This window comes from Bombus bifarius, unplaced genomic scaffold (genome assembly GCF_011952205.1).
Source record: "Bombus bifarius isolate JDL3187 unplaced genomic scaffold, Bbif_JDL3187 scf7180000008026, whole genome shotgun sequence".
In the NCBI taxonomy this organism is placed as follows: domain Eukaryota; kingdom Metazoa; phylum Arthropoda; class Insecta; order Hymenoptera; family Apidae; genus Bombus; species Bombus bifarius.
Window position 1 is genome coordinate 1,939,126 of NW_022884399.1, and position 18,264 is coordinate 1,957,389.

The window sequence follows — 18,264 nt, forward strand, 5'->3', positions numbered from 1 at the left end:
TTCCTAAATTTATAGATTTAAAGTACGCAACGCTCTCTGATAACCCCTTGATGACAGGTATGACAATAACAGATAAGACATAACTATCATAGTCATTGACATGCACAAAATTTATTATGCTTTCCGTTTTACAAATTTACTATCATAAACATCGTATTCTATTTACTCTAATTACATTTGTGTCGAAGTAAAGAATTCATAATTGCTTTACGATGTTCTCTTTCAGTAAGCTGTTGGTGAATGGTGCAGTTTTAACCCCTTTATCTTGCTATACCTATTACTAATGTCATTATTTAAAAAATACATGATGTAAAAAAAGGTTTCCACGTATAAAAAGAAACAATCTGTAATGATTTTAAAGAAAAAAGTTTGTAATGGGAAATATAGGTATTAAAAATGTAAGAATCGATAGTTATGTTTTCAAAAATAAATATGTTTCTTTCTTTTGAATAAATACAAGTAAAAACTTTATAAATTTATACAAAAATAACAGCCAAGATTGCACGATTGTACATTTCTCCTCTCGCCATGCATATGTACGTTTTTCCCAAGTGTACCGGTGACGAGATGTGCTGATAGTGCAGCCATTGATCGCGAGAGGCCCTCGGTGTCCATTTTATAGCAAAATTTCGCCGATAAGCATTGATGATCTCTACTTATTTCTGGTCATACTTTTGGCTATATTTCATCGTGCCATGGTTAAATCAATTAATTTAACCTATATATAAGTGATGTATAGTGACAATAAATAATGTCCGATATATATTAATTATTATGGTGTGTACAAGCTATCGGTAAGATTCACGATTGACAATAAATAAACGTAAACATTTTTTCATATGCAAAATAATTATAAAAATATGTTTTACATTTAGTATTTGTCTTCAATATGAATACATATATATATTATTCGCAAAATTTTACACAATATGTTGAGTCCAAATTTTTTAATAAGATATTTCATAAAATATAATTAAACAAAATGTATAATCAGATATAATACAAAAACGTATTATTATTTACCTAGTGTCCACTTTCTTTCACCATTATTAAGAAAATAGTAAGTACAAACTTGTAATGTGAAATAGAAGTAAATTTTTTTTTTTTAATATATTCATTAATAAATTGTATTTAATCAAATGAATAATGTATTGTAATAAATGGCATTGTTATATTTTGACATTTGTATTAGAAATGTCAACTTTAATATTACTAACTATTACAAAATAATTGTAATTTAAAATATTTTCAAGAAATTATATGTTGTTCATTTTTGTGTCTATTGAAGAAAATGAGTATATTGTAAATATATATGCAGTTATACATTCAAAACAGTTATAAAATACATTATAGAACAATATTGTTATATAGTAGGTTATTAATATAAATCTTTCAAGCAGGCCAAAGTTATTTTGAGCATACATGCCTTGAAGGTTGGTTGCCAACCTCAGAAATTCAGAATCTACTTCTTCAATTTTATGTATGAAAACAATTTTGATTAAACTTATTTAAAAATGGACTCAGATTCTACAGAAATGGTGAAAGAAATCAAAAATAAGGTAATATTACATTGGAATTGTCGAGGTCTTGTGGAATTTCCTGAAGCAATAAGGGTCTATGGCGGCCACATTCAAGAAATATATTTGAAATGGAATAAACTTACTACCTTACCTCCATGGATTATAGAACTCTTTAATGTAACTAATTTATATATCTATGGAAACTTAATCAAAGAAGTACCTTCAGAACTTTGTCAAATGACTCAATTAACAGTTCTTGATTTAAGTGCTAATAAATTAGAACAAATATCTCCTTCTATAGGAAACTTAGTTAGCCTAAAATCTTTGTTATTAAATGATAATTCTATTAACAAATTACCATTTGGTAAGTTGTTTGATGCCATAAGAAATATCAAATGTATAACTTCATTTAACTTGAATTTGTATATAATTCTTATAGAAATGAATCAAATGCATAACTTAGAAATTTTGTCTATTTCTGGAAATAAATTTGTTGCATTACCAGAATGGATTGGTTCCTTACCTAAATTAAAAGAATTAAGTGCTGATAACAATTGTTTGAAAGAACTTCCAAACAGATTGACTCTATCTCCACAACTATCAATAATTTCAGTATGCTCTAACAGGTTGTTATATTAAATAATTATTACATTAAATTATATTTTATTATCGATAGATTTTTGTTAACATTTTAAATGCTTTTATTTTACGCAGAATAATTTTTATGTAGGCTAAGATATTTACCATTAAATGGATTTGTATCATCCCCTTGCATTAGATTTGATGCAAATATATATTTGAATTATTTGTCTTATCCACTTCTTCATCAGTTAACATCTCAAATTCAAGATTCATATATTCAAAGTCAAAGAAATATCTTGGGCTATAGGTATGTACATTTTATAGGGTATATACAATTTAAAAATAATATAATGAAAAATGTAACCTTAAAGTATGTTAAAATCCTTTAAAACAAATTTATTTGCATTTGTTATTGAATCTATAAATATATATAATCACAGATGTTTTACAACCCATTGTGAGAACAATACATTATATACAAATATAAAATTAAAGATAAAAATAGATGCTTTACATGAAAAAGATACTGATCTCATGATTGATTTACCACGCCAGCTTTTAAAAGTTCATAATATACATGAAAATAAAGTTATTTCTTTATGGGAGTTAGCTTTAAGAAAAGTTTATACTGAAAGGTAATTGCTTATTTTTAGCAAATTTAGACTTCTAATATCATTTGATATTCTAAGAATACATTGTCTGATTGATACTGAATTTTAGATATAAACATACACTTAACATTTCTGTATCACCTATAAGCATAAATGTTCAATATGAACCAATTGCAATAAAAAATTATCAGAAACTTGATTTTAATGTTTCATGTAATTTGCTAATGAATGGTCCAACTAGTATTTGTGTGAATTTTCAATGTCAACAACCAATATTTACAGAAGCTTGGATCATTGTTGGTGTTAGCCATTACACAGAGTCTATAACAACAGTTGCATTGTGTTGTTGTAAAAGGTAAGATAAGTATTATATATAGATCCATGTATGATAATGGCTTTAATTTTTCAGATGTGCAGCTGAATTTTCTAAACATTCCAATATGACCATCAGGCATACTTGGCATTGTATAAATTAATGATATTTTATTAAATAATTCTGTAAATAAATTGCATAAAAAAAATAAAAGTTTAATGTTTTAAATCAGAGTAAAAAGCTTTGTATCAATCTTCCAATATCAAAACATTTACATATTATTTTATCTTATAATAGCTAGTACTTTGCACTCCCACCATACGAAAAAATTAGTTATTTTATTTATTATATAATTGTTTTTAAAATAATATATTTCTTTAGGATTTTAATTTTTAATTATTTTACATGTTAAATTTTTACTTTTTGTGCAGTAAAAAATTTGTTTAGACCATTCTAATAATTATTTTTTATAAAATACTATATTTACGCTATTAGGAAATCTAAAGCTCTATCGCGGTCGATATTACATTTTAAAAGTGCAGTAGATGCCTTTTCTTCAGGGAAACCTAAATCTCGTAAGACACATAGATTTTCATAATAAACTTTGGCTTTTTCTTGATTGTATTCTGTAAGAGCAAGAGCTTTTTCAGCATCTTCTCCGGAAATTCCGATTTCTTCTAAAGCTTGCACAGCCAATAAATATTCTACAATTTTTTTATTATCTTGACCACCTAATTCGCGTATAGCACGAGCAGCTCTCGATAAAGGAAATCCCATGTCGCTCAAATGCCGAGCTAATTTTTTATCTTCCTCTGTTAAATCCAATAATAAATTCATAATAGCAACTTGATTTGTTAACATAGGTTCTTCTTGCTTTAATGTTTCATGAGTGCTAGTGTCGGGACTTTCTAAATTTGGCCAAGGTTTCCAATCCTATTATACATATAATGGATAAGTAATTTAAAAATTGAAATCATTCAAAAGTATGCTACATTTTATAAAAAATACTATTACCTCCATGAGTGGTCTTTTTAAATCTCTTTGAAGTTCTTGTACAATCGCAGATACACTACGATGTTTGACATTCTCTTGTTCATTAACTTGTTCTTGGTCAATCGTTTCATTTTTGACATTATCATTTTTTTCTTGTGCATGAATTTTCGACTTATCATTAACACTTAAATCATTCAATAAACTCTCTAATTTTGCTGGTGGTATCCATTGAGATGTAGGCTGTAATACCTAAAATATGAACAATATATGTGTTAAGATTATGATTCACTTCTTGATTATAATAATTAAGAGATATTTTATTAACCTGAGCAAGTTCTTCCATTTCATTAATTGTTTTTAATTCCATATTATCAAATGGACTGCTTGTATCATTATCAAAATCAGCATAGTCAAGACCATTTGCTTTCACATGATCTTGAAGATCATTGGCAGGTGGAGATAAAGGCTGTGGAGTAAGAATTGTTGTTTCAGGCACAGGTGCATTTATAGGCTTTGTAGTATCAGGTAATGGAGGTGGTGGTGGCGGTGAAAATTCAGTTTTTTGTTTCTTCCTTTTCTCATCTAATCGTGCATGCCGCGCTTTGTTATTTACTTGCCGAACATTACGCCATTCTGTCATCTATAAATTAAGTTATTGCAAATTATACTTCATTTATTTCATTGACTAACATACAAGTTTATATTTGAAACCAAATTTAAATTAGTAATGATACAAATATATTAAGAAAGATCATAGGATTAATCTATATGCATTGTAAACTGCAAATTATTTTCAGATAAATGTATATCACAAGTTTATGTAAAGTAATACTCAACCTTCTCAAGTACTGATCGTTCCAAATTGAAATCATAAGTTAATTTGGATACATCTGGTAGTTTATTATTATATGCAGCTGGTAAACATATTTTTCTTGGAGGTTTATAGGCCTCTGCAATTTTAACATGTACTCCATCCATGTATGATGCAATTAAGTCACATTGTGCTGATACTGAAGAACGGGCCATATCTCAGCATTAGAAGTTCGGTATTTTTAAAAAATAGTCAAAATTTTAGTCACTACTATTAATCTTGTATCATAACCTCATATCGTATTATTGTAGTTATATTTATGTAGTCAAATTACTTTTCACTACTAATAATGCATATTTTTAGGAAGATACACAAAAAATCACATGTTTCTTATTATGTTATATGTTAATTATACTAAGTTGCATTTGACAACTTACGATGATTTGAATTTCTGATCTTCAATGAAGCCATATTGAATTCGCTACACACTTAAAATCGATAGAAAAACGAGAGAAAGAATCGATAAAACATTAGTCTTTTAGATTTTTAAGTAAAATACATAATTTAAGACTAAAATATGAAAATTTATTTTTACGATGGTTGTTTAACAATCATTTATTTTTTATTATTTATTAACAATAAATAAGTTATTATCAACAGTGTCACAATAAATATCACTCGAAAATTTAACAATAAAATTATGTCTTTCATACCTTCATGATTTTGAACTGTTATCAATTTTTAACTATACCTATTATAATACAAACATATTATCTACATATATATATATATGCATAATTAAATCTTTTAGTTCATTTTGTACTGTAGACAACAGGTATTGTAATTGACCTTGTTGTGCAGTATAATTTGTTATACAGATATATTTACATGTACATATTGTATACATATACATGTATGTAAGTTAATCAATTGTGCTAAATAACTGTCATATAAATCTTTATCGTATAATGGATAACCTTTCATTTTTATCTTCTTTTTGATCAACATTGATACTTTTTTGACTTTTGTGTTTTAAATTATTGTCACTTTTTAAATCTTGTAAGTTCTTTGCTTCCAAAGCTTTCATATATGCAAGGAAAGATGTCCAGATTAAACTACAAAAACTTACATAAATTACACGATTATGTTCTGGGACAAAAAAAAAGTTGATTGTTTGTAAAATGGGCCATACACAAACACCGACCTAAAAAATAATAGTTACTTATAATTTTTTGCTTATTTGTAGTCAGTGTATTTTATATTAATTACATATGTATATATTTTACTTTGTAAGTAGGCCAAAATTTATGTTTGACTTCTTCAATACATTCAGCCACTGGTTTCATTTCAAGTAAGTTCATACCAAAAAAGAAGCAACACATTGCAGTAGGACCATATGTGACTTGTTCTATTAAAGCCTAGAAAATAAATATTATTAACCTTTAACGTTACATTTTGTGAATACTAATTGTTTCAATTAATTTTAATATACTTTGGTAATTGCAGACTTCAGGTCTGACTTTGGCCAAAAGTATGAAGAGCACCGCATCCAACAATATAGTGTTGGAGCTACAAAAAACCCACCGTATAAACTAAATCTTAATGCTTGCATATAATTTAATTCGTCGTGTCCTGTTAATTTTTGTTGTATTAAACTTCCAGTCGGCCATATGACAGCATAAGAAACCATTCCTCTTACAATCGGATATTTTTTCGATACCTCGCGGATTTTTATAAAAATAAGACGCATTTTTGCAGTAATCACTGAAATATAAAACATTTTCATTATTAATAAAATATAATATTATAATATTATTAAATGGTCTTCATTATAAACAACTACAAAATCGATGAAACAACGCATAGGCAAACTAAATGAAGTTTGAAATCTGAAAAATTAAATAAAAAACTGACGCTACTGTTGTCTAGAATATGTATTTGTGTTAGCATATGTACTATATCATTGTGTAATTTATATTCGTATTAGTTCGTTCCAAAGGATTTGATAAATTTCATGATTTCTTTGTTCACGACACGTGACAAACTAATTCAGAATGAATGATGCTGCGCGCCAAACAAAAGAGTGCGTGCAATGTTTCAGAGATAGAGTTGTATTTTCTATATATGTATATATTATACGTATACACCTACTTTCATGTACATCCAGAAAAAATTTTTTTTGGAAGTTATGTCAATGCAAGTTATTGTATCAAACTGTCATCTAAACTGCACTGTTTACTTTTTTTAAATATTCTGATAAGTTATCAAATATGATAATGATAATACCATATAGCATCAATAAGACTTACAAATGACAAAATTATGATATGTAAATTATCTGTTTATTCGTACTTCTTTTTTATTCGTACCTTTTTTTGATAAGAAGTTAAAAAGTTGATAATGTTACCGCGGTTTGTTTGAATGTGACGCGAGAAAGCTCGCTGCACCGCGGACTTGTATGAAACAACAATTCTATAAGGTCGATACATCTGGAAATGATTCACTACTAGGGAAACACGCGCATACTGGCAATCGCCGGGACGAGACTTATATTCGACACGCGCAAAAGTACCAGCGATGACGAAACTGTTCGATCCATTCTTATCTGTCCTTGGTAATTTCGCGTCTTTCGAGTACAGTTTTCCAATAGTTTCATATATCGTATAAGTGACTACACATCACAGTTTGATTACGTATGAATAGATGATGTCGATAACAATGCGTAATGAGAGCAAAACAATATTGGAATGCCTGACGTCAGAGAAATTTGAAGTAAGAAGTAGATGTAGGTCTAATTATTGAGATTTAATCTATTCGCTCAAAATGGATGCAAAAAAGTTTTAAATAAAACATTTATAGATAAATTGTTTTTCTATAATTATATAGCATATATATAACAGTATTGAAAAACATGACTTCATTATAAAGTAAATTATGGGTTCTTGGTTTCCTTAGTTAAACTTTGTTTCCATTTAAATTTATTTTTCTTAACTAACTATAATATTCACAAACTTAATTAATGTCATTGAATGCAGTAACAAACGTACAATATACAATATGGGAAGTATATTATAAAGAGAGTACAGATACACTGTACTCATTTACAATAAATCATGATGATCTTATACATGGTCTAAGAGAACAAATTCATACAATTATACAGAGAATGTACATTTTATATTATCTCAAATAATTGTTATCTAAACAAATACGTAAAAAAATCATACGTAATTCAATAAAACATGTACAAAGCTTATAAAAACAATGCTAATTTGGACATAATATATCATTCATAAAAATATTTATCTTTTTGATACTTTCCTTGTATGTAATAACTATAAATAAAAACACATTTTTTCATTTTGAATGCATACAAGAATAAAGTTTGTAAACAAACTTATAGAAATAAATCATGCGTCATAGATTATAAAGAATCTGTTAATATTTAGAGCTTTTGTTACTTAATTAAACACAGTTGCAACAAAATTGATTGTTATAAACATTTTTCTTTATAACTTGTATTATTTTTTTATTTCTACTAATAAAAAAATACTGCATGTATTCAATGATCGTTATCCATATCCATTCTTTAAAATTATATACATAGAACAGCCTTTAGAAATTGTCAACAAATTTTTCTGCAATTTTGCACATTATTGGCACAGTCTGAACCATTCAATCATTTAAACTATATAACTTGTTACTCATTTTGCTGTAATATCAAACAAGTCACAAATTCCTTCATTTTCACTAAGATTAAAGTGGTAATCTTTTTCACTGGGTGGAGGACTTAATCTTACTAATGGTCCATAAACTGAAAATAAAGTTTAGAAAATTATGTGAGTATTATGACTTATTCAATTGTCCAATCCGGATATTGTTATTAACTTTTTACTTACTGTCAGAATAAATTTGATCAAATAACTCTAAGTCCTTTTGAGCAATATCTAAAATTATATCAATCAATTGAATAATATTATTTACTATATTTATGTTTTAGGAGTGAATATTATTTACCTGAAGTACTAACATCCCGAAGTACTATCTTTGCTTCTATTAATTCTGCATCATCCTCTTCATCTTCATCAGATATAACAGGGTCAGGCTTACTGGTTCCTTTTGGGGGCCTAAGGTTTAAAGTGAAATTTGTAATTAAATTATAATTGATAATTGACTTTTTAAAGGATTGATACTGAAGCATATTGCAAATGTAAGATCTATACCAATAGAATAGATTTTTCCTTAATATCTATTCACCCCTATAAAGATCATTTTACTCTATGCTCTCTGCAGATCAAAAATAATATCTTACTATTTTTGATGCGAATAGAGCAAACTTTTTTACATTTATAAAGCTACTTTTACCTTCCAACTCTTCTCTTTGGTTTAACATTAACTTCTTCCTTTTTCTCTTCTTCCTCTTTCCCTCTTTTTGTACCTTTTGCTTCTTCTTGTAGTCTCATTTCTAATATTTTATTATCATATGTTTTAGCTAGTTCTGGTTGAATCATGTACACCTTAATTTCTCCAGAACTACTTTTTAGAAACATTTCATAATTTAGTTTCTCATCATCTTCAGATGTCTAGCAATAATGATATACAATCAAATGTACTTATATTAATACACTTAAGATTATCCACAAGTATATATTTCTTTAAAAGTAAATTAATACCTGTGTTATATATTTTGGTACGCTTAATTCTGTATCAGGTGGAGCTTGAATTCCTAATACAAAATCATCAGGAAAATTTTCTTTAACATCCTCATAAGTAATATATGCATATTTCCTATTAATTAAATCATTCTCTATATTTTTAATACTTTGTTGAATCCATTGAGTATGCATATCTAATAATTGTTCATGATCTTCTAATTTTTTTATTTCATCTTTCAAATCGGTTAATTTTTCACCAACTTCTTGAGTATTACAACCTGGACCTGCTCCTCTGATAATATATTTAGAGCATTATATTAGACATAAGATATACAAAAATGTAGCTGTGACATGTTAAAGGGCATATAAAGTATTTTATAAAGGATGAACATAAGTGAAACATACTTCCATTGGATGCTATTTTTGCTTTTCTTTTCAATGAGTCCAATACCTTCAAGAACGTTAGTAATATCATAAATTCGTCGTTTTTGTCGAACTTCTAAGATATCAGCTGCCTAGAACATTATAAAATTGCTATCATACATTATCAAATACAATCGTGAATTGTGTTCTATCTTTTAGGTTATGTAGGATAGCACGTTGAGATATTAAAACTAGTAACATTTTTACTGTGTAATGTTAAATAAAATTAATTTGCGACATAGAAATTATCTACGATAAAAACATATCGCGAATGAATATGAAATATTGACTTCAGTGAAACTTATTTCAAAATTCCCGCAAGCTAGAAATGGCGTGTACGCCCGCGACAACTTAACCTAGCAAGTAGGTTAACTTTTTATACTTAAGCGTTTATGAAAGCACTTACTACTTTTAAATCAAGAACACCATCTTTTGCTTTCTGTAATAAAGTGACAAAACGAGTTGTTAACAGACCAAGGGACTTTTCAAATCTACTTTGTTGATTATCTGCCATCCTCGAGGTCGTTGTCAAAATTTTCAAAACTCACTATTCCCTTCGAAATTGCCGCAACACCACAGACGCCATCCTAGTTAATGCGCAAGAAGTATTTAAATATAAGCGCGTCTCTAGTGTCGACATACCGTTAAAAATGTTGCTTTATTATCTAAACTACTGCTTTATCAAATGATATTTTCACTTAAAATGTTTTTTAATTTTAAGCAATATAACATAGCAATTTTTATTTAGACATATATTTTTAAATAAGTTTACAAAGTTTTATTTGGGTCAGTTTTATTTAGTTTCAATGTCTATGCTCCATAATTTGTTACCAATATTCTCTTATATTACAAGGATGGTTGTTAGTCCAGTCATAATAAAATATATATAAAGAAAACAGTTTTAATTTTTAGTTATTTTATTTAACAAAATAAATGAAAATAGTTTTTGTATAATATATTTAAAAATGCGTATTTACAATTTCTTATACTTGTTGTCTTCATTTATGATACATTAGAATGTATCTAAATTATGTTAAAATTATATAAGATGTAAACAATGTACTGCTTATAGTACGTTTAAAAGCTTATGGTACGTTTATTTGGAAACTACTATGGAAAAATAAATTCGTTAGTAACAGTCGTCGCATCTGGACTGAGACTAGAACTTGCTGAGCTTAAAGTTTCTTCTTTGATCTTTAAGTTTGAAGAATCTTTAGTCTTATCTTTTTCTTTCTCCTTTTCCTTCTCTTTAACTTTGTCCTTGTCCTTTTTCTCTTTATCTTTGCCGTGTTTATGATCATGTTTATGTTTATGTTTGTGCTTGTGCTTTTTTTTGTCCTTTTTCTTTTTTTTGTTCTACGAGATAAATAATATAAATAAACACAAAAGCATATAAATTATATATACGAAATAAGAATATTAATAAAGAGAATTTTTAACATGATTTACCTTGTTAACAGAATCACTTTTTTGTTTATGCTCTTCTCCCTCTTTTTTAAACATTCCTGGTTCGAAACCTACTGGTCCTGGTGTTCCCATAATACCAGGTAATGATGCAGAATTATCACTATAATACTCTGATTTTACTTTTCCATCACCAGTTACAGAAGGTGTACGATCGTCCTTTTTAATAGACAAATACAAACAATAAATATAATTTTATAACTGCATTTCTAAAACATTGCCTAATTTTATTTTTTTTATTGGTTACCTGTTTCTGTCGTTTTATCTCTGGAATATAATCTACTAAATTAGAGGAACCTGGAATATCCCTATTTGGAGAAGGTTTTCTTTTGCCTGCTCCACTTGTATTTTCAATTTCTACTATCGATGATTCATGTTTTATATGCGATAGATTTGGTTTTATCTAAACGTCAAAAGCCAAAATGAATGACATGTTTTGTAATTACCTAAAACAAGATCTCCTTAAGCATAACTTACGTCTTGTTCTGGACTTGGAGGCCCTGCTTTTTTTGGTTTAGTAATAGCAGCAAGCTCAGGAATAGGAAGACAAAGTGGTCGCTTTGATCCATATAAAGTGTAATATAAATCAACTAGATCACATCGGATTTTAGGATCATGAGAGAGCATGCCACTGTAAGAATAATTTTATATTGAACGTCTTAAAGAAAAAATTGAAATAAATAGCAATTAAAGTTCAACATACTTAATCAAATTCCATATACGGTCAACCAATTCAGAACGGTCTAAACGATGTTTATGTGCCCTTTCAAATGGTGGGTTTTCAACCATAAGCCTCACTAATCTATGTTGTACTCCAGGATGAGGATCCATTTCTATCATATCTAACAAAAATTCTAAATCTTCCCACTTACCATCTACTCTGGTAAAGTCTACTAATGCCTCTAAAGCTGCAATTCTAACATCTAAAGCAATTATGATAAGCTATGAATTTCGGCATTATTAATATGTTTGATATAAAATATAAAACACCTTATATACCTATGAATTGTCCATATGTAGCATATGCTCTAAAAAGGTGAGGATTACTTGGAAGATGGCCAAATTTTTGCAAAATTCTTATGACTTTAAGACAAGCAACACTGACTGTGTATTTATAGCAAGGCAATAATTTTTCCAAATTTAAATTTCTGGTGACTTCCTCTAATATAGCTCTAGTATCAACTGATAGAGATTCAGCGGTAATAGCTGTCCTAAAAAAAGATTAATATATACATAATCACGAAAGTATAATAGATGTTATTTTTTTAATGTTTATTATACCCTTGCTGCACACTAATTACAGGCGTAACAGTAGCTCCAAGTGCTTCAATTAATGCAGCTCGATAATAATTATCCGAATATCTATTTTTACTATTGTCATTGTATTTAAATAAATCCATCAAAAAAGCCAAAACTTCTGGCGGACATATACCGTGAGCATTACGTAAACCAGCCATCGCTACAGGTATAGTCTAAAATCAAAACAAACTATAGATTACAGATTACTATATAAAATAATAGCCCGTTTATCATAGAAAACATTAGTTAAACCTTTTGTAAAAAATAATGTTGAAAATTTGAGAAATTATTCTGTTTAATTATCCGTCTGCATGAAGCCGAACCAAATAATTTCCGAAATATGGCTAACATTGCTGGTGGGCCCGCCCATGTTGCAACCATTGCATTAGCTACCTAAATAATTATTAATATAAGAGAATTGTATGTAAAAAAGTAATTTTAAATCATGAATATTTAAAATATAGATAACCTTAGTTAAGCAATGTGCGGCTCGTAATCTAACTTTATAATAACAGTGTTCATTTTCTATAGTATCAGTTAATGCTAATCGTGTAGCAGGTGTGGCATGATTTTGTAAAGCTTCAATAGCTTCCAATTGCGCAGTAACGTCTCTTTCATGTCTTAATTGATACTGCCATTGATAATCTGGCTGTTCAATTTGAACAGCACGCAAAAGTGTCATTTCGGGATCTAATCTTATCCATAATACAGGTGAATCACTGCAAAAGAAATACAAATTTATAAAGATTTGTTTTTCTATATGTAATTACTACTATAATTTTTAGTTTAAAATAAGAAAAAAATAATTTTAATAGTATTAGAATATGCATCACGTATTGAAATAGTACTTACTCCATAGCAGAAAGGTCCATATCTACTTCTTCTCCAGTACATAGTGGGATCTTCTTCTTTTTATTTCTACGGCTTTTACTGTGACATGTTATGTCTGCTTTTGCCACGGTACCCTCAATTTGTAGAGTATGTTTAAAAGTACCATCTAATTCTTGAATATTAACTAGGAGTGGACCAACGTATTTTCTAATCCCTCTTTGGTTTGTAGTATCTTGTCGAATTTCTAATTCTACAGTATTTCTATATAATACGTTTTAGCTTGATAAATAACTAAATCTTATACAAACTTAAACTAAATTTAAAATAAAATTTACTAACATAAATACCTTTTCCTATTAAATACAAAACTTAAACTAAATTTTGCATGACCACCAGTTCTAACCCACTGGTCTATAAAAACTGCCATATCTTTACCAGTTACAGTAAAAATTGCTTTCGTAAATACATTTGTACTAATTAACATATGGGACCAAAGTCCAGAATCAATTTTTTGTTGTGCAGCATTAGCAGCAAGAGATAATTGTTTGTTGAAAACCTGAAAAATAATAAAATAAGTTTTAACTTATTTGAAATTAAGAATGATGTAGTATTTGCCAGAGTATATACTTGTAGAAGTAATTCTTGACCAATCCGATGTTCTAGCATTCTAATAACTAGATGTGCTTTTTTACGAAGTACTTCAATATACTTTGGAGACATTGTGTGTAAATTTCTTATTGGAAAATAAAATCCAGGGTCTGGAGCTCTAGGTGTAGGTGCTGGTGTATTAGCTGCAATAGGTAATGGAGCTGGTGGTTGCGAAGGATCTAATATTATACCCCCGAATTGCTCTTCATATTTTACCACTTCTTGCAGTTCCTAAAAATATCAGTGGTATCAAATTTTTAGAAAACTACTTTAATACATGGCAGCAAGAAATATTTATTTACCGATTGTATCCACTCTCTGTATTCGTTATTTCCAAAACATTTCTTTGCATATAAACCAGTTAGATAAGTTGAAACACCTTTAGGTAACCATGTATCAGACCAGTTTTGCATAGATATAAAACAACCAAAAAATTGTTCTGCAACAGCTTGGGCCATAGCTTTTTTTGTAATATAAACTTGATCAATGATGGCAGTTGAATGTAATAAATTTGTACTGTAAGTAAACAAACATTTAATGTACAGTTATTATGGAAATATTTAATGTTAAAATTATTTAGTTTAATCTCTTACTTTAAGATACTCATAGTAGCATATGCATTTATATCTTCATCTAACTCATCTACAAAAACCTGTTTATAGCAAGAATAAGGATATCTGTTTGACAATGTTTCTTCATAAAATTCAAATGCTTCATGCATATATTTTGCAGAAACTTTTAATGATGGTAGTAATTGTGGCAAACAAAAATGTGTTACTTCATGCATATATGGGTCCACAAATATTTCAAATGGTCTGAAAAAAAGATATATTAAAAATATAAAATTTGTTTACTACATATAAAATTAAAAAATATATATAACTTACCCAACTGCAAGTGCAATATTCGGTGCACATGCTGGTGTATTAAGAACGTAATGAAAAGTTTTTCTACGCATATCTGGAGTATATACTACTTCTAAAAGATCACCACAAGATACAGCTGTCATAGAATCATCAACAGTAAATTCTAATTTCCATGTACATGGTTCTGCAAAACTATCAATGCATGGAAACCACAATCTTGAAGAATTTTCATAACTATATGTATACATATGTGCACCTCTCTACAAGAAATTCTTCAATTGTAAATTTTACATAAAATTAAAATTAATTTTTGCATGCAACAAATTTATTATACCTCCGCTAATGTTCCTTCACAATTTGGTACAACAAAATGGACTCCACCCTGAGGTTGTTCTAGAGAGAACTCGATGCTAATTCTTAATGTTCTACCTTCTGCAACTACATGTGCAGCATCTGGTGGAATTTGCACAACTAATTCTCCTGCATTATTATCCGGATCAACTCTTTGTGCTGCTGCTAAATGCATATTAGAAAAGAACTCCAACGATCGTCTAAAAAAAATATCAGATGAATGTATTATATAGTTTTAACCAAGTTTTTGTTGTATAAACATTTTTTAATCGATTTCAAATACTTACTGCTTGCCATCTCCTTGACAAATATCTAAAAATGGATCAAAATATTGGAATGGCGCTTCATAAATATCATTTAAACACACTCTATAAATCCTACATTGTTTTGCATTTAGTTTCACGAGTCTCAATGTATCCCTAAGTGGAACTATTGTTAGCTCTACAAATCCCTGCACATGAAATAGATTTTTTAAATAAGTTAAAATTAAGATAATTTCAATTAACTGCAATTATTATACTTACGATAATGCTTTTCCTTTGGAAGCTTATACCTGTAAGGCTCAATATTTGATGAGCTGTGTAATGAAAAGAAAATGTTAAACAATAGTTAATATAATTAATAAAAAAGACAAAAAATTAAATAAATTTGTTTACAAGGAGGTTACAATTTAATGTTATGAAATTGTAAAAATTGTAGTTATAAAGTTTTGTAAACGTAATCTTAATATAATAGTATAAGAATAGACTTAAATATCACGTTAATGAAATAAATTAGCAAAAATACGTGAAACTTTGCTTAACCTCAACTACAATTAATACTTTTGTTTACATTACAGACTCTTGGAGATACTTATAATTTATATGGTCGGCTATTATCGGCTGTTCTTTCTTTCTTCATATTTTAACATTTATATAATTCTACTACTTCGTTTTAGTAATATATATTTATTTATATATTTTCTCGAATTTAACTTCGCACATAAATAGTTTTTACATTTTCACGTATTAAAATCAGTAAAAGTGAAATTAGGGCTGTTCTCATGTGAATACTATAGGAATATATAAACGTGTATGATAGGAAGCGTTAGTTGATTTTTCTGTACTGTTATTGGTTAGTAACTGTCGGTAAATATTTTAAGTTTTACCATAGATGGCTTTACTTAAGAGAGAGCTGTTACTTTTTAGTTTAAGTTCAGTATTTTATGGCGAAATTAATACATTATAATAGAAAAGGATCAATGACTGTGAAGTATTAAACATTTATAATTTGTAATTGTTCTCTTAAAAAAAAGTTACTTCAATTTTTTTCATTCCATGAAACAAAGAAATAGTATATGAGATGTACAGTTTCTGTTACAATTTCAAATATAGTGAATGTTCTACCTGAGATTATATCTTAACAGTTTTCCTTAAAGTTCTTATTGAAGCATATATTACTATGCTTTATTCTTAAGATTCTTCTAACAATTTGTCTTCTACTGACTTCACTGCAGGTCGTCAATTATGGTTATAAATGACTGATATCTTTAAGTAATTTATAAATAAATAAATATATTTAGATCTTACAAATGGACAATATTCGATCTGAAAAAATGTAAGTTTTTGAATAAACAACATTCTTCAAGTTATTATTTATATATGAAAATATATTTATATGTATTTTATCAATTTTTAATAACTGAATGTTTTGTCAATATTTGTGTATTTGAGAATTTTAAATGAGATAAATTGTTTAGAAATTTCTTTTAGATAAACAATTTAATACAGTTTATCAAAAAGTAAATTATTGTAAATGCAAATTATATTTTTCAGAAAAGATGTACATAACATAGTCGATAGTAATTTACCTGAAGTTATGGCAGGCTTAGAAATGCTAACAGTAAATGCAAATTTATCACCTTCAGAAAACAAGCAAAGACTCAGAAAAAGAATACCTGCAACTGAATCTAATGAGAATCTTAATAGAAGGTACAACAATATATATAACACAATATCATAATTTTGATAAATTAATTGTAATTTTATTGCATAATATATATATTATTAGATGCAGTTTGAGACCAAGGAAAAGAACATGCTCAGAAATGGAAGATAGTAACAGAAAAAATAAATGTCAGACAGAAGAAATTGATTGTAAAGAATATTATTTAAATAAAAATTTAAAAAGAAGATTAAATAATTTGGAAACAATTTATGAAGAAAAAGACGAAACAAGTGAATGTATTACGTACATGAGTGTGAAGAGGTACAAACGTATGATTCAATTCCAAGAACAACCTACAGATAATAAGTTAAAGAAAAGAAGGGCAAAAATTAAAAAAGTATTTGGGTCAAAAATCAATTTCAAACGAAGACGTGCATCTATGCAGATGTTGCTTGATAAATTAAATGGTATTAAAGTAGAATCACCTGCAAAAGTTGAAAATGAGATAAAGTAAGAAGACCTACAGATAATAACTTAAAGAAAAGAAGGGCAAAAATTAAAAAAGTATTTGGGACAAAAATCAATTTCAAACGAAGACGTACATCTATGCAGATATTGCTTGATAAATTAAATGGTATTAGAGTAGAATCACCTGCAAACGTTGAAAATGAGATAAAGTAAGAAGATGTAAAAACATTAAGTTGTATAAGAAATTTTTTTACAATTAAAATAGAACAGTAGAAAAAGAAATTATCTTTTTTCTTAATGATGATTTGTTTATAACATTTTATCCATTCTTTACGTGAATATTGTACATGATAAAGTAAACACTAATAAGAAAGTTATGTATTCCTAAAAACAAATTTTTTACATTAAAACAATAATTAAAGCTTACACGTAATCCTATCTTAAAAACAATATAATTTGTAAATTTATATTAATTTCAAAATTTTTTTTTAGTTATATACATA

At 27.8% G+C, this 18,264-nt stretch overlaps 6 protein-coding genes and 1 long non-coding RNA gene across 13 annotated transcripts; 3 read left to right on the forward strand and 4 right to left on the reverse strand.

Annotated features, from left to right (window-relative positions):
• Positions 1-15: 15 nt before the first annotated feature.
• Positions 16-454, forward strand: LOC117207333. The gene is made up of 2 exons (XR_004487499.1): positions 16-57; positions 227-454. It is a non-coding gene; the product is annotated as an uncharacterized LOC117207333 (long non-coding RNA).
• A 198-nt stretch (positions 455-652) lies between these two features.
• Positions 653-3,234, forward strand: LOC117207326 (leucine-rich repeat-containing protein 28-like). 3 transcript variants are annotated; one of them, XM_033447412.1, is made up of 8 exons: positions 653-794; positions 876-1,060; positions 1,398-1,884; positions 1,960-2,146; positions 2,251-2,409; positions 2,543-2,737; positions 2,823-3,068; positions 3,123-3,234. In XM_033447412.1, exons 3-8 carry the CDS (start codon positions 1,515-1,517, stop codon positions 3,187-3,189), a joined length of 1,224 nt encoding a protein of 407 aa, XP_033303303.1. In that variant the 5' UTR covers positions 653-794; positions 876-1,060; positions 1,398-1,514; the 3' UTR covers positions 3,190-3,234. The 3 variants fall into 3 exon arrangements, with proteins under 3 accessions (XP_033303303.1, XP_033303302.1, XP_033303304.1); XM_033447411.1 differs by having other exon boundaries at positions 653-1,060; XM_033447413.1 differs by having other exon boundaries at positions 653-1,060; positions 1,401-1,884.
• LOC117207327 lies at positions 3,094-5,391 on the reverse strand. The gene is made up of 5 exons (XM_033447414.1): positions 5,268-5,391; positions 4,857-5,029; positions 4,345-4,659; positions 4,041-4,268; positions 3,094-3,959 (listed from the first exon to the last, which is right to left on the reverse strand). Exons 1-5 carry the CDS (start codon positions 5,299-5,301, stop codon positions 3,510-3,512), a joined length of 1,200 nt encoding a protein of 399 aa, XP_033303305.1. The 5' UTR covers positions 5,302-5,391; the 3' UTR covers positions 3,094-3,509.
• Positions 5,392-5,448: 57 nt separating this feature from the next.
• On the reverse strand, positions 5,449-7,456 carry LOC117207331 (mpv17-like protein). Of its 2 annotated transcripts, none has more exons than XM_033447418.1 (4): positions 7,200-7,456; positions 6,323-6,594; positions 6,117-6,248; positions 5,449-6,034 (listed from the first exon to the last, which is right to left on the reverse strand). In XM_033447418.1, the coding sequence occupies exons 2-4, from the start codon at positions 6,578-6,580 to the stop codon at positions 5,789-5,791; spliced, it is 636 nt and encodes a 211-aa protein (XP_033303309.1). In that variant the 5' UTR covers positions 6,581-6,594; positions 7,200-7,456; the 3' UTR covers positions 5,449-5,788. The 2 variants fall into 2 exon arrangements, with proteins under 2 accessions (XP_033303309.1, XP_033303308.1); XM_033447417.1 differs by lacking the exon at positions 7,200-7,456 and adding an exon at positions 6,974-7,085 and having other exon boundaries at positions 5,694-6,034.
• A 335-nt stretch (positions 7,457-7,791) lies between these two features.
• Positions 7,792-10,516, reverse strand: LOC117207328 (transcription factor E2F4-like). The gene is made up of 7 exons (XM_033447415.1): positions 10,315-10,516; positions 9,891-10,000; positions 9,504-9,777; positions 9,196-9,413; positions 8,848-8,957; positions 8,730-8,777; positions 7,792-8,644 (listed from the first exon to the last, which is right to left on the reverse strand). The coding sequence occupies exons 1-7, from the start codon at positions 10,420-10,422 to the stop codon at positions 8,535-8,537; spliced, it is 978 nt and encodes a 325-aa protein (XP_033303306.1). The 5' UTR covers positions 10,423-10,516; the 3' UTR covers positions 7,792-8,534.
• A 346-nt stretch (positions 10,517-10,862) lies between these two features.
• LOC117207324 (transcription initiation factor TFIID subunit 2) lies at positions 10,863-16,298 on the reverse strand. 2 transcript variants are annotated; one of them, XM_033447409.1, is made up of 19 exons: positions 16,224-16,298; positions 15,892-15,946; positions 15,655-15,818; positions 15,351-15,567; positions 15,038-15,276; positions 14,744-14,965; positions 14,453-14,666; positions 14,130-14,381; positions 13,850-14,058; positions 13,524-13,763; positions 13,141-13,390; positions 12,924-13,064; positions 12,654-12,844; positions 12,372-12,583; positions 12,076-12,295; positions 11,850-12,003; positions 11,620-11,775; positions 11,358-11,531; positions 10,863-11,264 (listed from the first exon to the last, which is right to left on the reverse strand). In XM_033447409.1, the coding sequence occupies exons 1-19, from the start codon at positions 16,265-16,267 to the stop codon at positions 11,019-11,021; spliced, it is 3,600 nt and encodes a 1,199-aa protein (XP_033303300.1). In that variant the 5' UTR covers positions 16,268-16,298; the 3' UTR covers positions 10,863-11,018. The 2 variants fall into 2 exon arrangements, 1 of the variants encoding a protein (XP_033303300.1); XR_004487498.1 differs by lacking the exons at positions 10,863-11,264; positions 11,358-11,531 and having other exon boundaries at positions 11,705-11,775; positions 11,850-12,005; positions 12,091-12,295.
• Positions 16,299-16,516: 218 nt separating this feature from the next.
• Positions 16,517-18,063, forward strand: LOC117207332 (protein tantalus-like). 3 transcript variants are annotated; one of them, XM_033447422.1, is made up of 4 exons: positions 16,517-16,613; positions 16,863-16,963; positions 17,182-17,337; positions 17,417-18,063. In XM_033447422.1, the coding sequence occupies exons 2-4, from the start codon at positions 16,938-16,940 to the stop codon at positions 17,805-17,807; spliced, it is 573 nt and encodes a 190-aa protein (XP_033303313.1). In that variant the 5' UTR covers positions 16,517-16,613; positions 16,863-16,937; the 3' UTR covers positions 17,808-18,063. The 3 variants fall into 3 exon arrangements, with proteins under 3 accessions (XP_033303313.1, XP_033303310.1, XP_033303312.1); XM_033447419.1 differs by lacking the exon at positions 16,863-16,963 and having other exon boundaries at positions 16,522-16,618; XM_033447421.1 differs by lacking the exon at positions 16,517-16,613 and having other exon boundaries at positions 16,694-16,963.
• The last annotated feature ends 201 nt before the right edge of the window (positions 18,064-18,264 follow it).